The 21,661-nt window shown below is 46.4% G+C and overlaps 3 protein-coding genes across 5 annotated transcripts in view; 1 reads left to right on the top strand and 2 right to left on the bottom strand.

Annotated features, from left to right (window-relative positions):
* Positions 1–2,626: 2,626 nt before the first annotated feature.
* sgta (small glutamine rich tetratricopeptide repeat co-chaperone alpha) lies at positions 2,627–8,623 on the bottom strand. Its single transcript, XM_069519866.1, has 12 exons — positions 8,333–8,623; positions 6,634–6,780; positions 6,172–6,275; positions 6,003–6,093; positions 5,775–5,874; positions 5,512–5,616; positions 4,539–4,674; positions 4,399–4,461; positions 3,938–3,975; positions 3,505–3,732; positions 3,287–3,409; positions 2,627–3,095 (listed from the first exon to the last, which is right to left on the bottom strand). Exons 2-11 carry the CDS (start codon positions 6,731–6,733, stop codon positions 3,298–3,300), a joined length of 1,077 nt encoding a protein of 358 aa, XP_069375967.1. The 5' UTR covers positions 6,734–6,780; positions 8,333–8,623; the 3' UTR covers positions 2,627–3,095; positions 3,287–3,297.
* On the top strand, positions 7,266–11,731 carry c3h19orf25 (chromosome 3 C19orf25 homolog). Of its 3 annotated transcripts, none has more exons than XM_069519887.1 (3): positions 7,266–7,712; positions 9,621–9,785; positions 9,871–11,731. In XM_069519887.1, exons 1-3 carry the CDS (start codon positions 7,697–7,699, stop codon positions 10,050–10,052), a joined length of 363 nt encoding a protein of 120 aa, XP_069375988.1. In that variant the 5' UTR covers positions 7,266–7,696; the 3' UTR covers positions 10,053–11,731. The 3 variants fall into 3 exon arrangements, with proteins under 3 accessions (XP_069375988.1, XP_019963548.1, XP_069375980.1); XM_020107989.2 differs by lacking the exon at positions 7,266–7,712 and adding an exon at positions 8,818–9,113; XM_069519879.1 differs by lacking the exon at positions 7,266–7,712 and having other exon boundaries at positions 9,302–9,785.
* The window catches only part of apc2 (APC regulator of WNT signaling pathway 2), a 28,784-nt gene continuing 17,740 nt past the window's right edge, over positions 10,618–21,661 (bottom strand). Inside the window, exons 9-14 of the mRNA XM_069519841.1 lie at positions 21,020–21,434; positions 20,530–20,628; positions 20,314–20,453; positions 19,594–19,788; positions 19,089–19,303; positions 10,618–18,772 (exon numbers count right to left, since the gene is read on the bottom strand). Coding sequence (XP_069375942.1) covers positions 13,243–18,772; positions 19,089–19,303; positions 19,594–19,788; positions 20,314–20,453; positions 20,530–20,628; positions 21,020–21,434 — 6,594 coding nt within the window. The 3' untranslated portion in view covers positions 10,618–13,242. The remainder of the gene's footprint in view (positions 18,773–19,088; positions 19,304–19,593; positions 19,789–20,313; positions 20,454–20,529; positions 20,629–21,019; positions 21,435–21,661) is intronic.

Here is a 21,661-nt window from a genome sequence, read left to right as displayed (position 1 = left end):
TTTAATGAAGATCTTCATATTTAATATTTGATTTTCGTCTCGTGTCATTTGATTTGATTTGTTTGTGACATGAACGTTTTCTTTTTGCTTAAGTCAATAAACACAATAAATACGCCTCACAGATTCATTTGAAATGATTTTTAAATATTATTAAATATGATGAGATTCAGTTAATGAACATGTTCTTCAGTTTGGTTCAATATCTTGAAATATCTAAAAATGAAATGAAGCTCGGTGGAGGCTCGTGACAGTGACTCTCTATCCAACACTGTGACTGTGGAACATCGGCGCACTGAGTCGTGTGTTCGAGAGCTTAGACTTTAACAGGAACTTCAGGAGACCAGCAAGGAACCATGAGGATTTTAAAAAACAAACCTCAGGAACTTTGTTGAAAACACATTAAAACTGTCCTGAGAGGCTGAAACACCTGATGACACTTAGGTCCACAAGTGAGGACATGTCCCCAACACCTGCTAACACCTGCTAACATCTGCTAACACCTGCTGGTGTCTGCTGCTAACACCTGCTAACATCTGCTAACACCTGCTGGTGTCTGCTGCAAACACCTGCTAACATCTGCTGGTGTCTGCTGCTAACACCTGCTAACATCTGCTGGTGTCTGCTGCTAACATCTGCTGGTGGCTGCTGCTAACATCTGCTAACACCTGCTGGTGGCTGCTAACACCTGCTAACACCTGCTGGTGGCTGCTAACACCTGCTGGTGGCTGCTAACACCTGCTAACACCTGCTGGTGTCTGCTGCAAACACCTGCTAACATCTGCTGGTGGCTGCTAATATCTGCTAACACCTGCTGGTGGCTGCTGCTAACACCTGCTAACACCTGCTGGTGTCTGCTGCTAACACCTGCTAACATCTGCTGGTGTCTGCTGCTAACACCTGCTAACATCTGCTGGTGTCTGCTGCTAACATCTGCTGGTGGCTGCTGCTAACATCTGCTAACACCTGCTGGTGGCTGCTAACACCTGCTAACACCTGCTGGTGGCTGCTAACACCTGCTAACACCTGCTGGTGTCTGCTGCAAACACCTGCTAACATCTGCTGGTGGCTGCTAACATCTGCTAACACCTGCTGGTGGCTGCTGCTAACACCTGCTAACACCTGCTGGTGGCTGCTGCTAACATCTGCTAACACCTGCTAATACCTGCTGGTGGCTGCTGCTAACATCTGCTAACACCTGCTGGTGGCTGCTGCTAACACCTGCTAACATCTGCTAATACCTGCTGGTGGCTGCTGCTAACACCTGCTAACACCTGCTGGTGGCTGCTGCTAACATCTGCTAACACCTGCTAATACCTGCTGGTGGCTGCTGCTAACACCTGCTAATACCTGCTGGTGGCTGCTGCTAACATCTGCTAACACCTGCTAATACCTGCTGGTGGCTGCTGCTAACATCTGCTAACACCTGCTAACATCTGCTAACACCTGCTGGTGGCTGCTGCTAACACCTGCTAACACCTGCTGGTGGCTGCTTCTAACATCTGCTAACACCTGCTAATACCTGCTGGTGGCTGCTGCTAACACCTGCTAATACCTGCTGGTGGCTGCTGCTAACATCTGCTAACACCTGCTAATACCTGCTGGTGGCTGCTGCTAACATCTGCTAACATCTGCTAACACCTGCTGGTGGCTGCTGCTAACACCTGCTAACACCTGCTGGTGGCTGCTGCTAACATCTGCTAACACCTGCTGGTGGCTGCTGCTAACATCTGCTAACACCTGCTGGTGGCTGCTGCTAACATCTGCTAACACCTGCTAACATCTGCTGGTGTCTGCTGCTAACATCTGCTAACACCTGCTGGTGGCTGCTGCTAACATCTGCTAACACCTGCTGGTGGCTGCTGCTAACACCTGCTAATACCTGCTGGTGGCTGCTGCTAACATCTGCTAACACCTGCTAATACCTGCTGGTGGCTGCTGCTAACATCTGCTAACACCTGCTAACATCTGCTAACACCTGCTGGTGGCTGCTGCTAACACCTGCTAACACCTGCTGGTGGCTGCTTCTAACATCTGCTAACACCTGCTAATACCTGCTGGTGGCTGCTGCTAACACCTGCTAATACCTGCTGGTGGCTGCTGCTAACATCTGCTAACACCTGCTAATACCTGCTGGTGGCTGCTGCTAACATCTGCTAACACCTGCTAACATCTGCTAACACCTGCTGGTGGCTGCTGCTAACATCTGCTAACACCTGCTGGTGGCTGCTGCTAACATCTGCTAACACCTGCTGGTGGCTGCTGCTAACATCTGCTAACACCTGCTAACATCTGCTGGTGTCTGCTGCTAACATCTGCTAACACCTGCTGGTGGCTGCTGCTAACATCTGCTAACACCTGCTGGTGGCTGCTGCTAACATCTGCCATCTGCCTAACCCTAACCCTAACTTTTTTTGTGCAGAAGACCTTAAAAATGTACAACAGATAATCAGCATCTTGTCCTATATAAGTGTTTTATTCTTTAGTTTTCACTTCAGAAATGAATTTGTGCAAAACTTACTATTATAACTTATTGTCAATATCGATATTATTATATTGTTATTCAAAACAGTATGTGTGTATAGTTTTTATTATTTGACAGCAGAGAAAACTCATCAGACAGAAGATGTAAAATGTTGAGATGCTCTTTTAATTTCCAAACTCTGTTTAAATAGCTCTGTGACTTGACACTCACACACATGTACTCACTCATGTACTCACACACGCACACAACACACACGCACACAACACACACGCACACACGCACACACACACACACACACACACTATAGTTCCTACTCTGCAGCTGTTTAACATCTGGGACATTGTCGTTATCAGAGCTCAGTTTATTAGATTTTAATGTGTTTGATGTCAAAGTGTTGCGTCACATGGTTCTTCATAAAAAACACAGCGCCACAGGAAGTGGGCGTCGTTTTTGGTGACATGGCTCCTGAATGAGCCCCCCCACTCTCTCTCATGCAGGAATTATTCAGTGATGGAAAAAAACCTCTTTCAAGTCCTTCGAGCGTTAATGATCCAGATCAAAAAGAAAAAAAAGGACTCGGTCTGTTCGTCTCCTCCTGTGAGAATCTCACAACCTGGAACAGAGACAGGAAATAAGATCAACCTTTTCTATTTGTGACTCGAACTCATGAGTTGTGGATCGAAGATGTGTGGACATCTCTAGACTTGTCAGAAAATCAGTGAATGAGAAATAATCATCTATTAACATTGAATTTTTTTAAGAGATTGAAACAGATTCTATTTATTTATTTATTTGTTTACTGACCGTGTCTGATGTCACGGCTGCTCCTCGTTTCCTGTGCTGGGCGTTCGGTTGCGGATTTGACTCCTCAGCTGTTCAATGAGTTCGGGGTTCTGCTGCTGCATCTGCTGAGCGAACTGCTGACCTCTGCAACGCAGAACCACAAGAACATCTGAGCACGTCAGCAAATCATCTCCACCTGACAGAAAGCATGCTGGGAAAAATCTGAGTCAGGTACGTACGCCTGGATCAGTCCTGATAAATCTCCGGCTCCAGCTGCTCCAGGGACTGCAGCTCCTGCTCCGACTCCTGCTCCAGCTCCTGCTCCGACTCCTGCTCCGACCCCTGCTCCAGCTCCTGCTCCCACTCCTGCTCCAACTCCTGCTCCAACTCCTGCTCCAGCTCCTGCCCCACCTCCTGCCCCTACTCCCCCCATTCCGCCGTATGCTCCGGACATCATCCCTGACATCCTGGAAGAGAGCGAGCAGACGAGACGTTAACTTTGAGAAACACACTTGTAGCTTTTTGAAGCTAATGTACTGACAGATTGTTGTTGTTCTGGTTTGTTCCCTCGTGGTTGATGCACTTATTTTAAGTCGCTTTAGATAAAAACGTCAAATGATACGTAATGTTTAAAATGTAAAAATCAACGACTAGAGGAGAAAACAAACTTACAGCTGCTGAACCTGAGGGTTGTTCATCAGAGACGACGCCTGCAGAGACACACACACACACAGACTCAGTCAATCAAGTGCAAACATCTCCACCACTTCCACTGCAGCTCAGACATGGTGTCACAACAATCAGCTGGAAGAAACAAATAACGACAGGACACCAGAGATACTTTAACCCTCAGTTTGATTAAAGTGAGTCTGATGAGTGAACGTGGAGAACGTTCCTCCTTCGCTCCCTGAGCGTCTGTTCTCTCACTCTGCTGAGTGGGTTCATCTCCTGAGAGAACAAGTGACTGAGAGTCTCCATCAGCTCCAGTGGAAGAGTGAAGCTGAACTGAGATCAGTTCTTAACAACCAGAGTTTAGTGGATTTGTTACAGCAGCAGCTCTTCTGGTTCAGAACAACACACAAAGGGTTAGGGGGGTGAATGTCGCAGCTTTGACAGAACCAGAGTTTTCTCACCATGTTCATGAAGCCGGGGTTACTGAGCAAACCAGCCAGGTCGACTCCACCCATCCCTGCTGTCTGAGAGAGGAGACAGAGACGTGAATACAACATCCATCAGAAACTCGCTGCTCACACTCAGTGTCGTCTCCTCTTACTGGACTGGACGTATCCATCTTCTCCTCCGCGATCTTCAGGTTGGTTTTATACGTGTCGTTGTCGGGGTCCAGCTCCAGAGCTTTTTTATAGTAAGTTGCTGCTTCTGTGTGTTTGTTGAGGCTCGCAAGAGCCAGACTGAAATATAACGACACGACAAGACGTCAGGAAATATGTCAAGAAACAAGAAACACAACAGGAAGATAAACAGGAAACACAACAGGAAGATAAACAGGAAACAAGAAACACAACAGGAAGATAAACAGGAAACAAGAAACACAACAGGAAGATAAACAAGAAACAGGACAGGAAACAAGAAACAGGACAGGAAACAAGAAACACAACAGGAAGATAAACAGGAAACAAGAAAAACAACAGGAAGATAAACAGGAAACAAGAAACACAACAGGAAGATAAACAAGAAACAGGACAGGAAACAAGAAACACAACAGGAAGATAAACAGGACAGGAAACAAGAAACACAACAGGAAGATAAACAAGAAACAGGACAGGAAATAATAAACACAACAGGAAGATAAACAAGAAACAAGAAACACAACAGGAAGATAAACAAGAAACAAGAAACACAACAGGAAGATAAACAATAAAACAGGACAGGAAACAAGAAACACAACAGGAAGATAAACAATAAAACAGGACAGGAAACAAGAAACACAACAGGAAGATAAACAATAAAACAGGACAGGAAACAAGAAACACAACAGGAAGATAAACAAGAAACAGGACAGGAAATAAGAAAAACAACAGGAAGATAAACAGGAAACAAGAAACACAACAGGAAGATAAACAAGAAACAGGACAGGAAACAAGAAACACAACAGGAAGATAAACAAGAAACAGGACATGAAATAAGAAAAACAACAGGAAGATAAACAAGAAACAAGAAACACAACAGGAAGATAAACAAGAAACAGGACAGGAAACAGGTGTGGATCACTTCAGCGCTCCTCTCACCCCATCCTCCCGTAGGCTTTGCTGTAGTTGGGGTCGATGCTGATGGCCTGTTCACAGTCCTGTACGGCTCCGGCATAGTTCCCCAGTTTACTGTACGCTGCAGCTCTGCACAGGAAGATTGAAATGATCACATCAAGATCGGATTTTTTTAATCCAGCAGCATCATATGTTCAGTTTTCATACTGTTGTTAAAGTTGAAAACATGAACTTTGTTTGTCTCTGTGAAGCTTCGCAGACTGACACAGAACTGTCACCACGCCGACCTGTTGCAGTAGTAGACGGCGTTCTGAGGGTTCATGGCGATGGCTTTCGAGTAAAACTCAACAGCAGCTGCAAAGTTGTCCACCTTCATTTGGTCGTTACCTGAATCCAGAGACAAAAAGCGTTGACTTGTCAGTGGAAAACAAAATAAAAGCGGGAGAAGAAACTGCAGCTGTTTTAAAAACAACACGTCTGTGATCCGCAGTGTGCTCACGGTGACCTCGTCTTACCGTCGGTTTTCAGTCTCTCAGCCTCAGCTCTCTGTTCCTCACTAATGGAGTTTGGGGTGGAGTTGTTGTTGACCTGCGACTGAGCTGGAAACTGACACACACACAAGCACTCAGAACCTGAATCTTCATCTCACTTCACCCTGATGAGAGGCTGTTTCTCTGAGTCTACCTTTGCGGTGGCGGAGGCGAAGATCTCCGGTAGCGTCATGGGGACGGCGAGGCTCTGATCATCGGTCGAGACATCAAACGCTGTCTCCAAACACTGAACAGCAACTGTAAAAAGACAAAGACGGTTTTAACAGGAAGAAACCGCCAAGCTGAGGAGACGGGATCATGGAGTAACAATAACTCATTCATCTGAGTCACGTAAGAATGTAACAATTACTGTCGCTGTTTTTGTCACAGTCTTTGTTCACAGTCGACCGCGCTGCTGACAAACTCCTGAAACTACCCCCCCCCCCCCCAACTGAGCGCCAGCAGCTCGTCTCTGAAGCAGGCGGAGAGCAGCATGGACAGAAGCAGAGCCCACAACAACAAACACACTTAGTTTTGTTCAGTCGCCGCCATGAACAGACAAAGTCTCTGTCACACGACTGATTAGTTTAGAACCTGCGTCTGAAGGATGACTCACCCTCCAGACTCTCCTGGGCGCTTGATGTTAGATCCCCTGACTGGAGCTGATCGTGGAGGAACTGGATGATGGAGAAGGCGAGGCGCTTGTTGTCTGTCATGGTGACGGAGGCTCAGACCTCTCTGTGTTCACTGAGGGAGAGAGACCCTGCAAATAACAAGAAGTGGCTGTGACTGAGCACGGTGACGTCATGACACATGTCAGCTTCCAGAAACATTATTACTCATGTCCGATCCGAGTGGTATTACTCACAGTTGAGCTCATACATCCACCAACAGTCGTTAAATTCAGTCAAGCTGCACCAAATTACAGACACAAATATCTGGTCCCTAAACATGTTTGGATTTTATCCTCAGGATCAAGTGGAAATGTCAAAATCACACAATGTTAAAGAAAGAGAGAAAAACTATTCTTGTCCTGAGACTTAATTCGATGCGTTCTTCCCTGACCGGCACCAGATCACACCGAGCAACACACAAATGGACTGGGGTGGAAACATAACCTCCTACGTATGATAATCATGTAGGAGCCAGTGGGCGGAGATGTGTTTGTTATACATAGAGGTTGTGTACAGTGTGTACATGTACACACATCTACAACCTGATCTGTGTTTGAGCAGTGATGAGAGCATGTTCCTCAAAGTGTGTGAACCACAGAACGATGAGTCAGGTTTGTGTGTTTCAGTGCCACAGGTTTGTTGTTAGTTCTGTTTCCTGTTGGTTTGTGTTTATGATTTGGTCAAATCGACTGAAGTGACCAGTAAACGTCAGGAGAGGAAAGGATCTGATCCAGGACGGTTCTCCATCTCTTTCTTTAACCTTGGAGGAAAGGATGGCTTTGGGTCATCAGTGGTTTCTCAGAGAAGAATCCTCAGATCCTGAAGAGAACAATCTAAGATATTTAAAACAGAGATGTGTTAGATTGTGGTTTGGTGAAGCTGGACTGTTGTTCACTGACGTTTCCCTCAGTCTGTGCAGCTACATGTAGCATTAGCCTGGAGAACATTCTGCAGGGATGCTAACAGCGATCAGCTAACACTCGCTATCTGAATCCACGAATCACAATGAAGCGACCTGCAGGTGAGAAGCTGTTACATGAAGTGGTGAGACTGAAACCACAGTTCACTGTGAAGACGTGATTTTATATTGGGTTTGTTTTAGCTTAGCATGTTAGCATGTCAACATCTCTTCATGCGTTTATTGTAAAAAGTTTAAAAGGCTCAAATCTTTGTCTCTGACTCAGATCCCCAGCAGGAAGTGACAGTAACACTGGTGACAGGTGAGATCCTGCACCAGGTTCAGATCCTGCACCAGGTTCATGTGTGTGAACTCATCTGAACACAACGAGACTCAAACTGCTGCTCTCTTGTGTTCGTCAGTCACTAATGTCAGAACAGCTGTAACTACATGAATGTTCATGTTAACGGTGTATAACCTGAGCCGAATCACTGGGCGGCTCCTGGACGGTTATTACAGACACGAACTTTAGTTCTGACGGACGCAGGATTCTCCTCTGAGTCAAATCTCTGTTGTATGTTCAAGTTTTGAAAGGACGTTGGCGTGACGTGCTCTCCAAGCACCAGCGGCACGATGCTACAGCTAGCTAGCTAGCCGATCACTGCACCGGTAAGTGTGAAGGTGGAGCCGTGAACTCGAACCGGTGACGCTCCCGGTCCGTTGCGGCGACACGGTTCTCTTACCAACTGTCTTCCCCGTGAAGATGATCCCGGTGACGGACAGTTGACGGTAGCTCCGCTGCTCCGGGGTTTTTAACAGTCAGCGAGCTAATTAGCCTGTCGAGGAGTTATGTCGTCATCGGTAGGCGCCGGTGCAGACGTCATCCTGATGGGGCGCTCTAGCCAATCAGAGGCCAGGGCAGGACTGGACAGGAGAGACAAGAGACAGCGAGAGACAAGAGACACGGAGGGACAAGAGACACCCACCGAGAGACAAGAGACACCGAGAGACAAGAGACACCGAGGGACAAGAGACACCCACTGAGAGACAAGAGACAGCGAGAGACAAGAGACACCCACTGAGAGACAAGAGACACCGAGAGACAAGAGACACCGAGAGACAAGAGACAGCGAGAGACAAGAGACACCCACTGAGAGACAAGAGACACCGAGAGACAAGAGACACCGAGAGACAAGAGACAGCGAGAGACAAGAGACAGCCACTGAGAGACAAGAGACACCGAGAGACAAGAGACACCGAGGGACAAGAGACACCCACTGAGAGACAAGAGACACCGAGAGACAAGAGACACCCACTGAGAGACAAGAGACACCGAGAGACAAGAGACACCCACTGAGAGACAAGAGACACCGAGAGACAAGAGACACCCACTGAGAGACAAGAGACTCCCACTGAGAGACACCGAGAGACAAGAGACACCCACTGAGAGACAAGAGACACCGAGGGACAAGAGACACCCCCCACCCACCAGAGACACCCGGAGCTTCTCAGGGACACACCGCGGTGAGATCGGACCTGTGGCTCGTCCTTGTGACGTGTCAGAGCGTGAAGTGTTCACTGGAGTTAAATCTTGTGCTACTGCTGTAACATGTGAATGTCCCCACTGAGGGACAATAAAGGAAATCTAATCTAATCTAAACATGACGCCATCTTTAAACTTTATCTACGTCATGAACATGATGATGGTTTGACAGTTCGGCTCAGAAATGTTTCTCTGGACTTGTTCTAATGTCCACACTGATGTAGCTAGCTAGCGGTTAGCCTCCAGCCAACATGGCAACATGTCACACTTGTATAAACTCAGACTCTGAACTTCTGTAGATTCGTTTTAGATGAAGAATGAGTCGCTGCTTTTCTTAGACTGAGGTAAATTCCTGTCCAGACAGAGGAACACGTTCAGGACACGTCACTGAATGTTCTTTGAATAGATGAGTAAACAGAAGTCTGGAGCTTCTCATTGCATTATGGGTATTTGGTGTCAGTGCAGTCACGTGACTGTGTCTCCTGTAGTTTCAGTCCTGGTCTGTCCGAGGGTCCCCATCATGAATAAAAACAAGAAGAGGGTGGTCCTGCCCAGCCGTCCTGACCCCCCCACAGTGGACCAGATCCTGGAGGACATCAACAGGACTGCACCCAGCGACCCAGTGTTCAGTGTCCTGGAGCAGAGCGGACAGGGTGAGTCCACCCGTCTGTCCATCTGTCGACATCTCCCTGTCTGTCCTTCAGTCCTGTAGTTAACCACCTGTCTCTGTCTGCTCAGACGTGTCACAGCCCTCAGACTCTGACGTGGACATGAAGTTCCTTCAGTGTCGTCGTTACCTGGAGCTGAACGAGCGGCTGCAGGAGGCTCGAGGTCAGCTGCTACGACAGAGGGAGGAGCTCAAGGCAGCGGGGGAGGAGCTGGACAAAGATGTGGAAAAGGTCAAGGGTCAAACTCTCTGACTCTAAAACATCTGCTGCCACGGACGCCTCGTCTCTAGACGCCTCCTCTATGGACGCCTCCTCTATGGACGCCTCGTCTCTGGACGCCTCCTCTATGGACGCCTCGTCTCTGGACGCCTCGTCTCTGGACGCCTCGTCTCTGGACACCTCCTCTGGCCTGGTTCTCTGACCTGACGTAGTGCCCTTGACCCCGACACCAGTTGTCCTTCAGGAGTCACTGTTGTCTGACTGAACTGAACTGTGTGTGTGTGTGTGTGTGTGTGTGTGTGTGTGTGTGTGTGTGTGTGTGTGTGTGTGTGTGTGTGTTCCATAATTTGACACTTAACGCACTTCAGCTCAAGAAATCAAGAAAATTAATCTGAAAAAACAAGGAAAAACTCATAAACACTGAAAACAGAAATGGAAAAGTCTCAGTATTTATGTTTCATCTTCCGTCACAGCTTCAACTTCACCACGTCTGACTTTAAACAGAGTTAAATTCCCTCTGAACTCAGTTTCTATCAAAAAGCAGTGTGGGCTGTTTTCATTCACGTCTTCACTGCATGAAGAGGTCGACACGGCAGCGTAATGAAACACGTCACTCTTTATTAGATGAAAACATTTATAATGACACACGTCTGTTGCTTTGCCTATTTCACATGACACCGTCACACGTCTGCGGCCTCATTCACACACGAGGAGCTGAGATCTATTTATTTAGATTGAATTAAATACAGAATCATTTATTTTGTCAGTCAATGATGAATATTTGAAAATGTGTTCTTTTTTTCATTGATGATCAAGCAACGATTTGTTGAACAGATTTGTTGAACAGATTTGTTGAACAGATTTGTTGAACAGATTTGTTGAGACGTTCAAGGTGATGTCCCTCAGAGTGAATGTACCTGTTGCAGACAAATCAACTAAATGTAAAGAATCGGCTGAGACGTCTCCGACTGATGAGCCATCAAATGTCCAACATTCAGTTTATGAGTGAACTCAAAGTTCCGAGTTAAAATTCACCTGCAGTAGTTTGAGTGATTTAATGAAAAGCCTGATCTCAGCCGGGTGTCAACAAGGACGGGGACGGGGACGGTGGACAATTGTTGGGACCTTTTGATGGAGCTTGATTCCCCGTTCGTTTTAGTCACACAGTTTTCATTGTTTCATCTTATCAGGGCTGTTAAAAGATTTTCACCAACAATCTGTCTGAGTATAAAATACTCAGCTGCAAAGTTTAGAAACTCAACCTTCAGTCATGAGCTTCAATAAGATCAGAAAACGTTTGTGAAATGAGGATCAGATAAGTTTCTTATCACCTTTAAACCTGTGAACAAATCAGAAACTTGTTTGTAAATGTGACATTTTATTTCCTTTAGTTGAATTTATTGGATTTCATGTTAAAGATGAATTGATTAAACGATAAGTTGTTCTGGCTCCAGCTATGAGTCACAGCAGCTGGCAGACTGACCGGACATGTTCCTGCTTTTTCTCACATGGACTCACTCTGACATTTTACTAGAAACTTTGAATTTCATCATTTCACAAACTCACACTTTGACTCTTATTTGAGCTCATGTATAACGTCTGAGTGTCTTTCTGTCTCAATGATCTGAAGAGGGACCTGTACGGTTTCTATTTAAAAGCATATTGAAAACATGCTGTGGAAACAACAGGTAAATACAGAACGTTAAACAGCCCCTCAGTGTAGATTCCTGTCTGTCCTGTCTGTCCTGTCTTTGTCTCCAAGCACACATGGACGAGTGATGGTACAACTACAGAGAATATTCATCGTATTAATATTCGACTTCTTCTCCACCTACCGCTACTTTTACAGCAACACAGTAAAGCAGATATTAACACGTTTGTAAAGACTTCCAGAGGACACACACCTGTCCGACCATCATCCAATCAAATCATCTGTTCATCTCCGAACAGGAAATAGCCAAACAAGGCGCGTTGTCGCTTTGTTCATCCTACACTGACACTTTATAGCATTATAGGTGTTTGCAGCACAATAATACAGATTTCTAGAAATGATGTCAGAGTGATGACATCATTGTCATCCAGTGAATATATTAGCATGCTGTCAGGGAAGCTTTGAGGGGTTTGTATATATGAATGATATTTACAACACTGATTAAGACACAGAGAACAAGCGGTTGAAAAATAACAGTATCCACTGGAACATTTACTAATGCAGTGATGGAAACAGTCCAGCAGGGGTCAGCGTGAAGGTGTTTCATGAATCATCCCCTCATACGAATAGAGTGAGAACGAGACCCATCACATCTCTGTTTCTAAGGTTGGACACGACTATTAACTGTGGGATTATAAACTCTCTCAATAATATTTCGGTATATTTTGTACGGTATTGAATTTTCTGGACCACCCTGGAGCTTTATTCCATTTCGTCTACAGCTACCCTGGAGTTGGTAGTTTGTACTTGACCAAGTATAATTTTTAATCATTTTATATTAATAGTTGAAAGTAAATAATGTAGCCGCTCTTTTTCCTTCCTGCTTGTGCATCTACCTGTAGCTTTGCAAAGCTTCAGTGAACGACCCAAGATCAAAATAATAAAGTAACGATGCAAATCATTTGAAGGAATGTTTTATCAAAAGTCTTCTCGGATCCTGCTGGACTCTGGAAATGTTGACAGTGTCTCATATTGAGCGATGAGGCGATGATGCACTGTAAAAAATACTTTACATGTCGGTGTGTTTGTTTCCTTTGTGAAAGTCTGACAACAGTCGGCCACAGTTTGTGAAAGTCCAGCTGAGCTTTCACTCTAACGCTTGCATAATATTGTTCTTGTTATCGAATCTGTCCTGGAGACCGATGGAGATTCATGTGCTGAAATCAAGTTCATTGTCTTTTGCTTTATAGTTTAACTACATTTCTACCAGGCAATGATTATTCTACAAATACAAAAAGTACAAAAAGATGCACTTCCTCTTCGGGGGAGACTTTTCTCTGAAGTGCATCTCTAAAAGTTATTGTGGGTCCGTTCATGTCAGACCTGTCTCAATGCATACATCCAACCGTGTACGAATGGAAGCTATGATCAAACTTGCATGGAGAGAATGGGGTAAAGTAAAGGGTCAATATCCGAGGTATAGGGACCAGCACACTCCTCGTCTGTCCACCTGAGTGTTTGAGAGTTTTAATCAGGACCACAATGGAGTCATCCTGTAATTCACTAAACGTACTACGACTCACTTTTCTCTCCTGACTTCTCGTTGATTGTGGCAGCTTGGCTCTGTGCGTCTTGAAGGCAGCAGGCCATGGGGCTGGGGGTGTAGTTGAAAGGGGTGACTCGGACAGCCTTGCTGGGGGATCCATGGCGGAAATGAACAACTCCTCCCACGTGGCTGTCTGATGTTCCTGTAGATCTGGTGCTGTGGCTCCTCAGGGAACCGTCTGAATCACCATCCTGGAGGTTACTCCCTGAGGTGGCACTGATCTTCCTGAAGAGGGCATGTTGTGCCACTTCCGGCGCAGTTTCCACCGTCGGTGAGGTGCTCGAGTTGGTCTTGTTATTGGTAAAATCTTCTGTCTGGACGGTTGCGTCACTTGTCTTGCGAGATGCAAGTAGAATGGTTGGCAGTTTTCCTGGAAGAGCTGCCGGCTTTGGCTTTTCCCCGTCAGGAGAAGGCACCAGAGGTAATGCATTAGCTGGCAGGGTGCTTTTCAAGATCTGAGGTACATCTTCATCCCTGATTCTCCTCCAGGTTACTCTGTCATTCAGCCGAGATGAGGATCTCGGCCCTTTCTTCTTTGTATCATCCTCGCTCTTTGCTCTTCCACTTGAATCAGATGACGAAGAGCGGAGGGAAGAGCGGCTGGTCACCCTGCTCAGTATATTTATGCTTGGTGATGAGGCGTGACGTTTAAAGGTATCTTTGTCTTGTTGCTGTCTGATTCCAGACACTCTGCCAGGCCCAGTTCTTTGAGCCACCCTGCAGGGGCTTTCGGAGCTAGTCCTCCTGGCTGGTCGTCTGCCTGATAGATCCCTTTCACTGGAGGTTGCTCCACAGATGGATGAAGTCTGCTTCTGAAGGCCACAGTCTGGTCTGTGGACAATCTGTACTTGTCCTGGACCTTTGACCTGCATCCTTCTTGAGGCTTGCACAGCGGCCTTAAGTTCCTGACAGCGTGATGAGCAAAGGAAGACAGCTGAAGCTCCAGGAACTCCTCTGCGGGGAGATCCATTCTGAGATCCAGGCATGTTGCGGACAGATCCATCACGTCTCAGCACAGTCTTTGATTCTTTAATGAAAGTCAGCTGTCTCAAGAATCCACTGCGATCAGTCTCGCCACCACTTGAGTGGACAGAAGTCATCCTAACAAGGTCAAATCGATTGGGGGGTAAAACCCTTTTCCCGTTGATCTGATTGGTTTGTCTGTTGGTTGTTTGATTAGTCACTAGCGGTGACAGAGGTCTGGGTTGCCTGCCTGAATTTTGCATGAAAGGGATTCGGACAGGTGACTTCTGAGTTTTAGGTGGTGGTGATCTTTCATTTTGATTCATAACAGGAGATCGTCCCTTCCTTTCAGGGGGACTGCTAGCTGGGGGACTGCTAGCTGGTGTGGCGTTCTTTTTCTGGATGGGTTTATTTGTCTGAATCGGCGATGTTATCTTCCTCTGACTCTGTTTGGAGGGTGTAGAGCTTTGTGACGATCCAGAGGAGGAACTTTTTGGTATCCTTGGAGGTGGAGTAGAGCTCCTCTTTGGCAAAGACAGCTCTATGTCCTGGGGACGACCCAGTCGGTGAAGGCTCTTCGATCTGTGCTGAGCAAGATTTGGGTTCTTTGGAGCATCTGTCTTTGTTGGTACTTTTCTGGGGGGAGGTATTTGTGATGGGGCCGTCTCTTTTTTTGGTGTATAGATCACTGTCCTGCCTCTGAAGACCACAGGTAAGTTTGGAACTGGCTTGCGTTGTGCGAAGTCTAAAGGTTTATTGGCCTTTTTGTCTTTAGCAAACTTCCTTTCTTTGGGAGTAAAGCTGGAAGTTGACATGAATGACAGGACTGATTCTGTCTCCTCAGAGGATGGATCTTGAGACTTGGATGCCTGCAGCCCACTGACAACACAATTAGCACCTTCCTGAATGGCTCTCCATTCAACACTGTTGAGGTCTGAATCTCTGTCCCATGCCGTGTCATCGCTATCCATTTCCTCATCCATGTCCCAAACATCAGATGCTTTTTGTTTTTGAGTATTTTCAGCTTTCTTCCTCCTGGCAGCAAGCTTCCTCCTCTGCCTGGGCATGGCAGACGTTATGCATTTCTGAAGGAGGTCATCCTCTGAGTCCATGCTGACGGAGCTTGGTGAACTTTGCTCTTCGTACTGGCTGTGAATGGTCATCGACTTTGTTTGTTGCATCATATTCAGTGTTTTGTTGTGTCTATTTTTGTACCATATTTGTTGGGCTTTTGATTTGTGATCCTCAAACTCAGCATCACTCAGTGAACTAAGAGAGGAACTGAGTGAGTAACATCCCAGAGACTCATCCTTGATCAGATTCTGTTTAATCCTGTTAAATCCTCTGGGCTTGGATTGGGAATTATCAAGCCTGCCAATATTTGTCATGCTCCGGGACAGAGTGTTTCTACTCGCTTCCCTGATCTGTCTTCTACTTGTTCGCTTCATTGTTTCATCAATTTCATTATTGTCTTCATAGAAGCTGTTACTGTCCTCTGAAGAATGCGTCATCTGTCGATATATTGTGTTTCCTCTTTGTGATCCCACATTAAGGTTACCTTCTGTGTTCTGCTTTATGACAGGCAGTTCCAGTTTTCTGACAGTGCCTTGAACTTGCCTCTTCTTTTGTTGGTTAGGAGAATGATCACGATTTCTTTGGCTCGCCACTCTATCAGCCACCTCTTTGCTCTGCATCAGGACCCTCTGAGTGGGAATGACATGTTTGGTGGTCCGGTTCATTTGTATCTCAGGTGGGTAATTCATCCTGTTGGGTTTGTGGAAGTGTGAGAATATCCTCAAGTCTTCAATCCTTTTTTCCTCATCGTCGAGCACTTCATGTTTGTTCATACCTTTAGCTGTGCAGTCCTTAGCCCCCCTCTCTTTCACTGGATACTGAAGAGTTTCATCACTTAGCGATGTTGTGCTGGAGAAGTTAACAGGTGTACCTTCTGCAGAATCAGTGAAGGATGAGTCATCAAATTTGAAGTCCTTTTGTGGGATGACGATTCTCCTTCCAGGACACATTTGTGTTTTGCCATTCGGGAGCATCATGTACACGGGAAGATGAATCGATTTTCGGGAATTAAGAATATGAGGCGGGATTGTGGTCACCAGGGAAGGCCTTACTTTTCTGAATTTGGAGGGCATTGCTGAGTTGATGCATTCCTTTAAGATTTCTATGTCATCGTCTGAGTTGCCCTCACTGTATCTTTCCCCGTGGTCGAGTCCGTGCTCATCCTCGTCAGGGAACGGAAGATTTTTGTCATTTTGCTGGAGCAGGGGGGTCAATTTCAGCTCCACGTCTTTCTGTATGTAGTGTTCATGGAGAGGGAGAGCACTTAAGCTTGAAGCACAAGAGAAGTTCTCAGTTGGTTTTTCAACCGTGAAGTAGATCATTGTGTCCAGATCAGGAGGAAGATTAAACCTCTCTTTCGAGTCTGCGATCTCCATGAACTTTCGCAGGCTACTTTCCCACTGGCCAGCTATTCCTGTGGTCTGTGTTTCTAGTCCGTTTGACTCAACACAACATGGAGTTTTACTTCGGCTTGGTGGCATTGTTTGCCCTGGACTGTCTGGAAGATCACTTGGACTTATTGTCCCATCAATCATCTCACTGCATGGATCACTTTGGATTGAGCTGGCTATAGAGGGAGACTCAAAACTGCCAAGGGAACTGACTGAGCTACAGCGACTCATTACCAGGGGTGTCTCATGGATGTAATTCTCAGATGAACTAGATGGAGATCTGTCATCAAGTACGGCCGGTGAGGCTCCTCTAAGGAAAACCTTTTCCCTTTTAGCAGGACGGGGGATTTCAATAGGATCCGTCTCTTTGCTTGGGAATGTTTTAGAGTCAGTCATCAGCAGCTGGCTGTCGCTCAGATCCTCCAGGGTTTCATCCTCTTCAGTTCTCTTCACCTCTTCTCCATCCTCCACTTCAATAATTTCTAATGATGAGTCACTCTCCAGCTCATTTTCACTTTGTCCATCCAGTGCTCCATCACCAGAAGAGAGGGAGGACAGTGAACTGCAGCGAGAGAAGCAGATTGGTGTGTTCTCAACTGAGTATTTCTGGACTGTCTCCATCGTGGCGATGGTTGGGCTTCTGGTGGATGCCATTGGAGAGAATTTTGTAATGCTCCCCCCAGTCATCACCGTGGGTACCCATGCTTGCCTTCTCATTGCTTGGGCAGCCTGGACGTTGATCGCTGTCTTTGCTACACCAAATGTGGCCACACTTTGAATGAGAGGGACCTGCTGATAAGATGGAGACAGTTTGATTGAAGTCATGCTGACATCGGAGGAGACTTTAGTGGATACACTGACTGGTGTTTGTAGGGGTTTATCCTGGTTCTTTTCTAAATCGGTGTCGCTTAGCTCTAGAACTTTAACATCTTTGTTGTCCACAGAATCTCGCTCTGGAATATCCTGCTGGGTAGACTCAGTCAGGACAACAGGTCCAACATTCAGGTACTCTTGATGAGCCACCTTAAGGTCAAGCTGGTTGGGTCGTTTTTGTACCATTAGCGCTCTTGGAGCAGGTCGCATCTGGTCTTTGCTGCCACAGTAGCCATCACTGGTGCTGCCACTATTTAGACTGTCTGTTGAGACACTTTTGTGTGCAGTTTTGAGGCGCAGTAGAGCGTGGGCCCTGCTGAGACGTTCTCTGTGGGCCAGGCTGCTTGTATCAGACAGACGGCAGGGGGAGCAAGATTTTGCTTCATTGAGATCATCTAGTCCGTAAGGCCAGTCTGCCAGGTGATCCTCAGAGCTGAGGCTCAAACTATCCTCCGAGGATGTGTGCATCGTGATGTCCTCCACTAACCTGTCGATCTTGGCAACTGTGTTGGTGATCTTTTTTGCTAGCTTCTCTGCAGCGGCTGAGACCACATCATCAGGAGGTGCATGTCTCTTCTCGATCATCTGAGGTTTTTCTACGTCTCTCTCAGGTTCGTTGTCCCTCTTACGAGGCTGGTTTTGCAGGAAGTTAGAGTTGGTGAGGAACATGGACAGCATAGAGAAGCTGCCAGTGTCCAGGCTGCTGGAGACGTTGGGAGCCTCATCATCATCAAAACATCCAGAATCAGAAGCATAATCCTTCGCCAGACTCTCGATGTGCCGAAGTGGCTTGTTGAGGGTTAGGTGCTTGGGGCTCTGTTTCTCAAGTGTATCAAAAGTCTCCGCCAGGTGTTTGGCATCCAGCTCCGCCTCCAAAGCCTTCTGTTTCCTCATGTAGAGTGAGGGCATGCAGGAGCCAGGGGATACGACTGCAGCATCCTTATATTTCAGGGGGCGGTTGGTGAGGAGGTTCCTTAAAGCTGCAGCACTGCCCATGGCTATCATTTTGTGCTTAGAATGGATAAGGTTGCGCAACATGCTAACTGCTCCGAGGTCCCACAGCAGCTCCTGGTCTTTTGGACTCCGAGCTGAAAGGTTCCAGAGAGTCCCACAGGCGTTGCTCACTATGGTCAGGCTGTGGGAGCGCAGGTGCTGTAGTAGAGTCTGGAGGCAGTTATGGTCCCTGAGGATTTGCCTGTGAAGAAAGAAAACAACAGAGATTTTAATATATAGTGATTTTGCACATTTTGCAAATAGATTACAAGCAAACATTTGCTACATGGAAAATTAATTTACTTCTTGAATTTTTTTAATGCTTGGTGGCAATTCATCAAATCTTTTCCCGTTTATCAAGTCAGGGCTTCTCAGTCATCTTTAAAGAATGAAGTTTGACTGAGCTTTGGTTAAAAGCTCCAAAAATACTTTGTGGTTTTTCTGTCTCCCCAATGTCCTCCATCATACTAAAAAAGCACCAAAGTGACAGCTTGTAGTCGAAACAGAAAGAAACAGACCTGTAGTCTTCTCGTGTGGCGACCAGACTCGACACGTTTCGTAGGATCCCCCCTCCACTCTCGATGATGGCGAGTGAGTTGGTCTGACATCGGTACGTCAGCGTACTGACCAAGAATCCCAGAGCGCTGTCCACAGAGCAGATCGCCACCTTGTTCTCGATGCTGTGAGCCGACATGTTCCACAGAGCGCTCAGGAGGCTCTTCAGGGTCGACTCCTGAAGAACCAGCCAAACAAACAGGTCTTAGTTCAGTTTAATAATTTTAAAATCTCATGTGTGCAAAAGATTCCTTAACGTTAGCATTTCAACATCCAGATCACAAACATTTCAAAGCAGAACATGATGATATGTGGAACTCAATGTCTGGAGAAGAAAATTTGAAATGTTTCACTCTGGATGTTATAAATATCGAAGGAACAAATCCTCTTCACGTCATCTTTTAAAATAAACCTGGTTTCTCTCTCATCATAGCATCGACTCAGCATGGGTTGGTTTGTTTTCCTCACCTTAGTGGCCTGCAGGGCGCAGGTCATAAGCGCAGACACGCAGCCGATGTCTCGGAGGACTCTCTTGCTGCTGATGTCGGCCCTCCAGGACAGATTCCTCAGGATGCTGGAGACCACCTGATGAAGCTCCTCGCTGTCGGAGGCTAGCTGGGCTACCAGAGCCTGGAGGCAGCTCTTCTTGGAGCACAGGGTCGCCTGCGGGAGGACGAACATGATGAATCAGTTTTTAACTCACTGCATAAAGAGACGCGTCTTATTCTACAGTAAAAGAAAATCTTCAACAGCGTTCACACCAGTGATGACAACATGAAAACACTGAACACTGACGATCTGAAAAAACGAATCAGCTGAAACCACCTGGAGCATTTTTACCCACACACGTTTTTGACCAGTCCTGAGTCAGTGTCAGCTGTCAATCATGACGTCTCCGCCTGTTTTTACATCATCAATAACTAATGAAACCAAACTGATGAGAAACTCTTGAACAAACATCAGAGAGAAGAGAACGAGCTGAAACAACAGAAACATCTTTGACAAACATTTATTTAAAGTCTACTTTGAGTTTTTTATTTGGCCCATGTCCCATCTGTCAATATGGAGGAGGGGGGTTTATAATGCAGTTTATACTGCAGTCAACCACCAGGGGGTGATGAAGATGATTTAGCTTCACTTTTGGGAGCCGACATGTCGTCCATCTTTATTCATAATTTTGGTTCGTACCTTGTTGACAACGTCTCCAAACGTCAGGTTGGTCAGAGCCATTCCTGCGTATCGCCGCAGCGCCATGTTGATGGGGTCGTTCTGCATGCCGTACATGTCATGGTCCAGGTGGATCAGATCTGCCACCACCTGCAGGCCACCTGGAGAACAACACAGAATCATCAGCCTGCAACGCCTGCGTGTGGTGGGGGGGAGGGGCATCAGCATCTCACAAACCTAATTCGTTCATGGCTCGTCGGTATTCCTCCTCGAAGGAAAGCTTCATGATGGCGCACATGGCCTGACAGATCTGAGGGTCCACGGGTTCAGGAATATCTGAAGATATAATAATAGAGTATTATCATTATTATTTTAATCATTTAGATGTATTTTATTTTTTCATCTATATCATTTTTATACTTATATTATTGCAGTAATTCTTCCTTCAATCCTTCATTCTTGATTTTTCAAATCATTATTTTTCGAACGAACTAACTTGAGGTCTGCTAATGAAAACGCTTTAGTCCTGGAGGAGGTGATGTGGACGTTTGCTGGTGAAACTTCAGTTAACGTCTGGTTTGAGTTATTGTTGCTGAGGATTCTGTCGTTAATTCAGTTTTGTGTTTGTCACAGTATCAGGAAGAAAACCTTGATTGATGCTTTCCTCTGATGGTTCCGTCCTGCCGCTGGTTTTGGTTCTTCTATGTTTAGGGAGAACTTGACTCACCGGTGGTTCTGGTTCCTCCAGGCGAAGGCGTCGTGGCGTGGCTCTCGATCCAGTCCCAGCCGCTGTCGCAGTAGGTGCGGATCTGCTCCAGCATGTGCAGGACCCTCATCTCCCGCCGGGCCTGGCCCTCGTCCTGCTGGGAGTAGATGACGTTGTGGAGGGCGGCGCTGGCTCTGGATTTGGCCTCTCGGCTGCAGCCCCCCATCGTGCCGCCTGTTGCTGTCGTCGTGGTCTCTCCAGCACCAACTCCACCACCCGGAGCTTCGTGCAGGATCTGGACCAGCAGGGGGACGCAGCCAGACTTCCTCATGGCGATGCAGCTGTCCTGAGAGCTGGACATGGCCAGCAGAGTCCGGGACATCTCTTCCTTGTCCCTGTTGGCGAGCATGGAGAGCAGCCAGAAGACCATCTCCACCTGAGGACGTCACAAACCGTTAACATGAGGAGCAGCTTTATTTGAAGTTCACTGTTTTCAGCTGGAATAACTTCACTACTGAACTGGATGTGTTTTATCATTTAAGAGAATTAAAACAGTTTGTACTTTGAATCAGTTCAGTTGAACTTTCTCTATTTGAACTGTTTGTCTGCGATTGATTGATTCTTTCATTGTTCTGTAAAGTGAAAGAATCTCTGATGTGTCGT

The sequence above is a fragment of the Paralichthys olivaceus genome, chromosome 3 (assembly GCF_024713975.1).
Source record: "Paralichthys olivaceus isolate ysfri-2021 chromosome 3, ASM2471397v2, whole genome shotgun sequence".
In the NCBI taxonomy this organism is placed as follows: domain Eukaryota; kingdom Metazoa; phylum Chordata; class Actinopteri; order Pleuronectiformes; family Paralichthyidae; genus Paralichthys; species Paralichthys olivaceus.
The sequence above is the reverse complement of the archived record's forward strand: the minus strand, read 5'-3'. Positions and strand labels throughout refer to the sequence as shown.

Coding starts and splice junctions, on each gene's coding strand:
- c3h19orf25 (XM_069519879.1), top strand. CDS start 9,539: ATGAGTAAACAGAAGTCTGGAGCTTCTCATTGCATTATGGGTATTTGG. Junction 9,786..9,870: donor CCTGGAGCAGAGCGGACAGG/GTGAGTCCACCC, acceptor CTGTCTGCTCAG/ACGTGTCACAGCCCTCAGAC.
- sgta (XM_069519866.1), bottom strand. CDS start 6,733: ATGACAGACAACAAGCGCCTCGCCTTCTCCATCATCCAGTTCCTCCAC. Junction 4,462..4,538: donor AGATGGATACGTCCAGTCCA/GTAAGAGGAGAC, acceptor CTCCTCTCTCAG/ACAGCAGGGATGGGTGGAGT. Junction 3,733..3,937: donor AACCCTCAGGTTCAGCAGCT/GTAAGTTTGTTT, acceptor GCTCTCTTCCAG/GATGTCAGGGATGATGTCCG.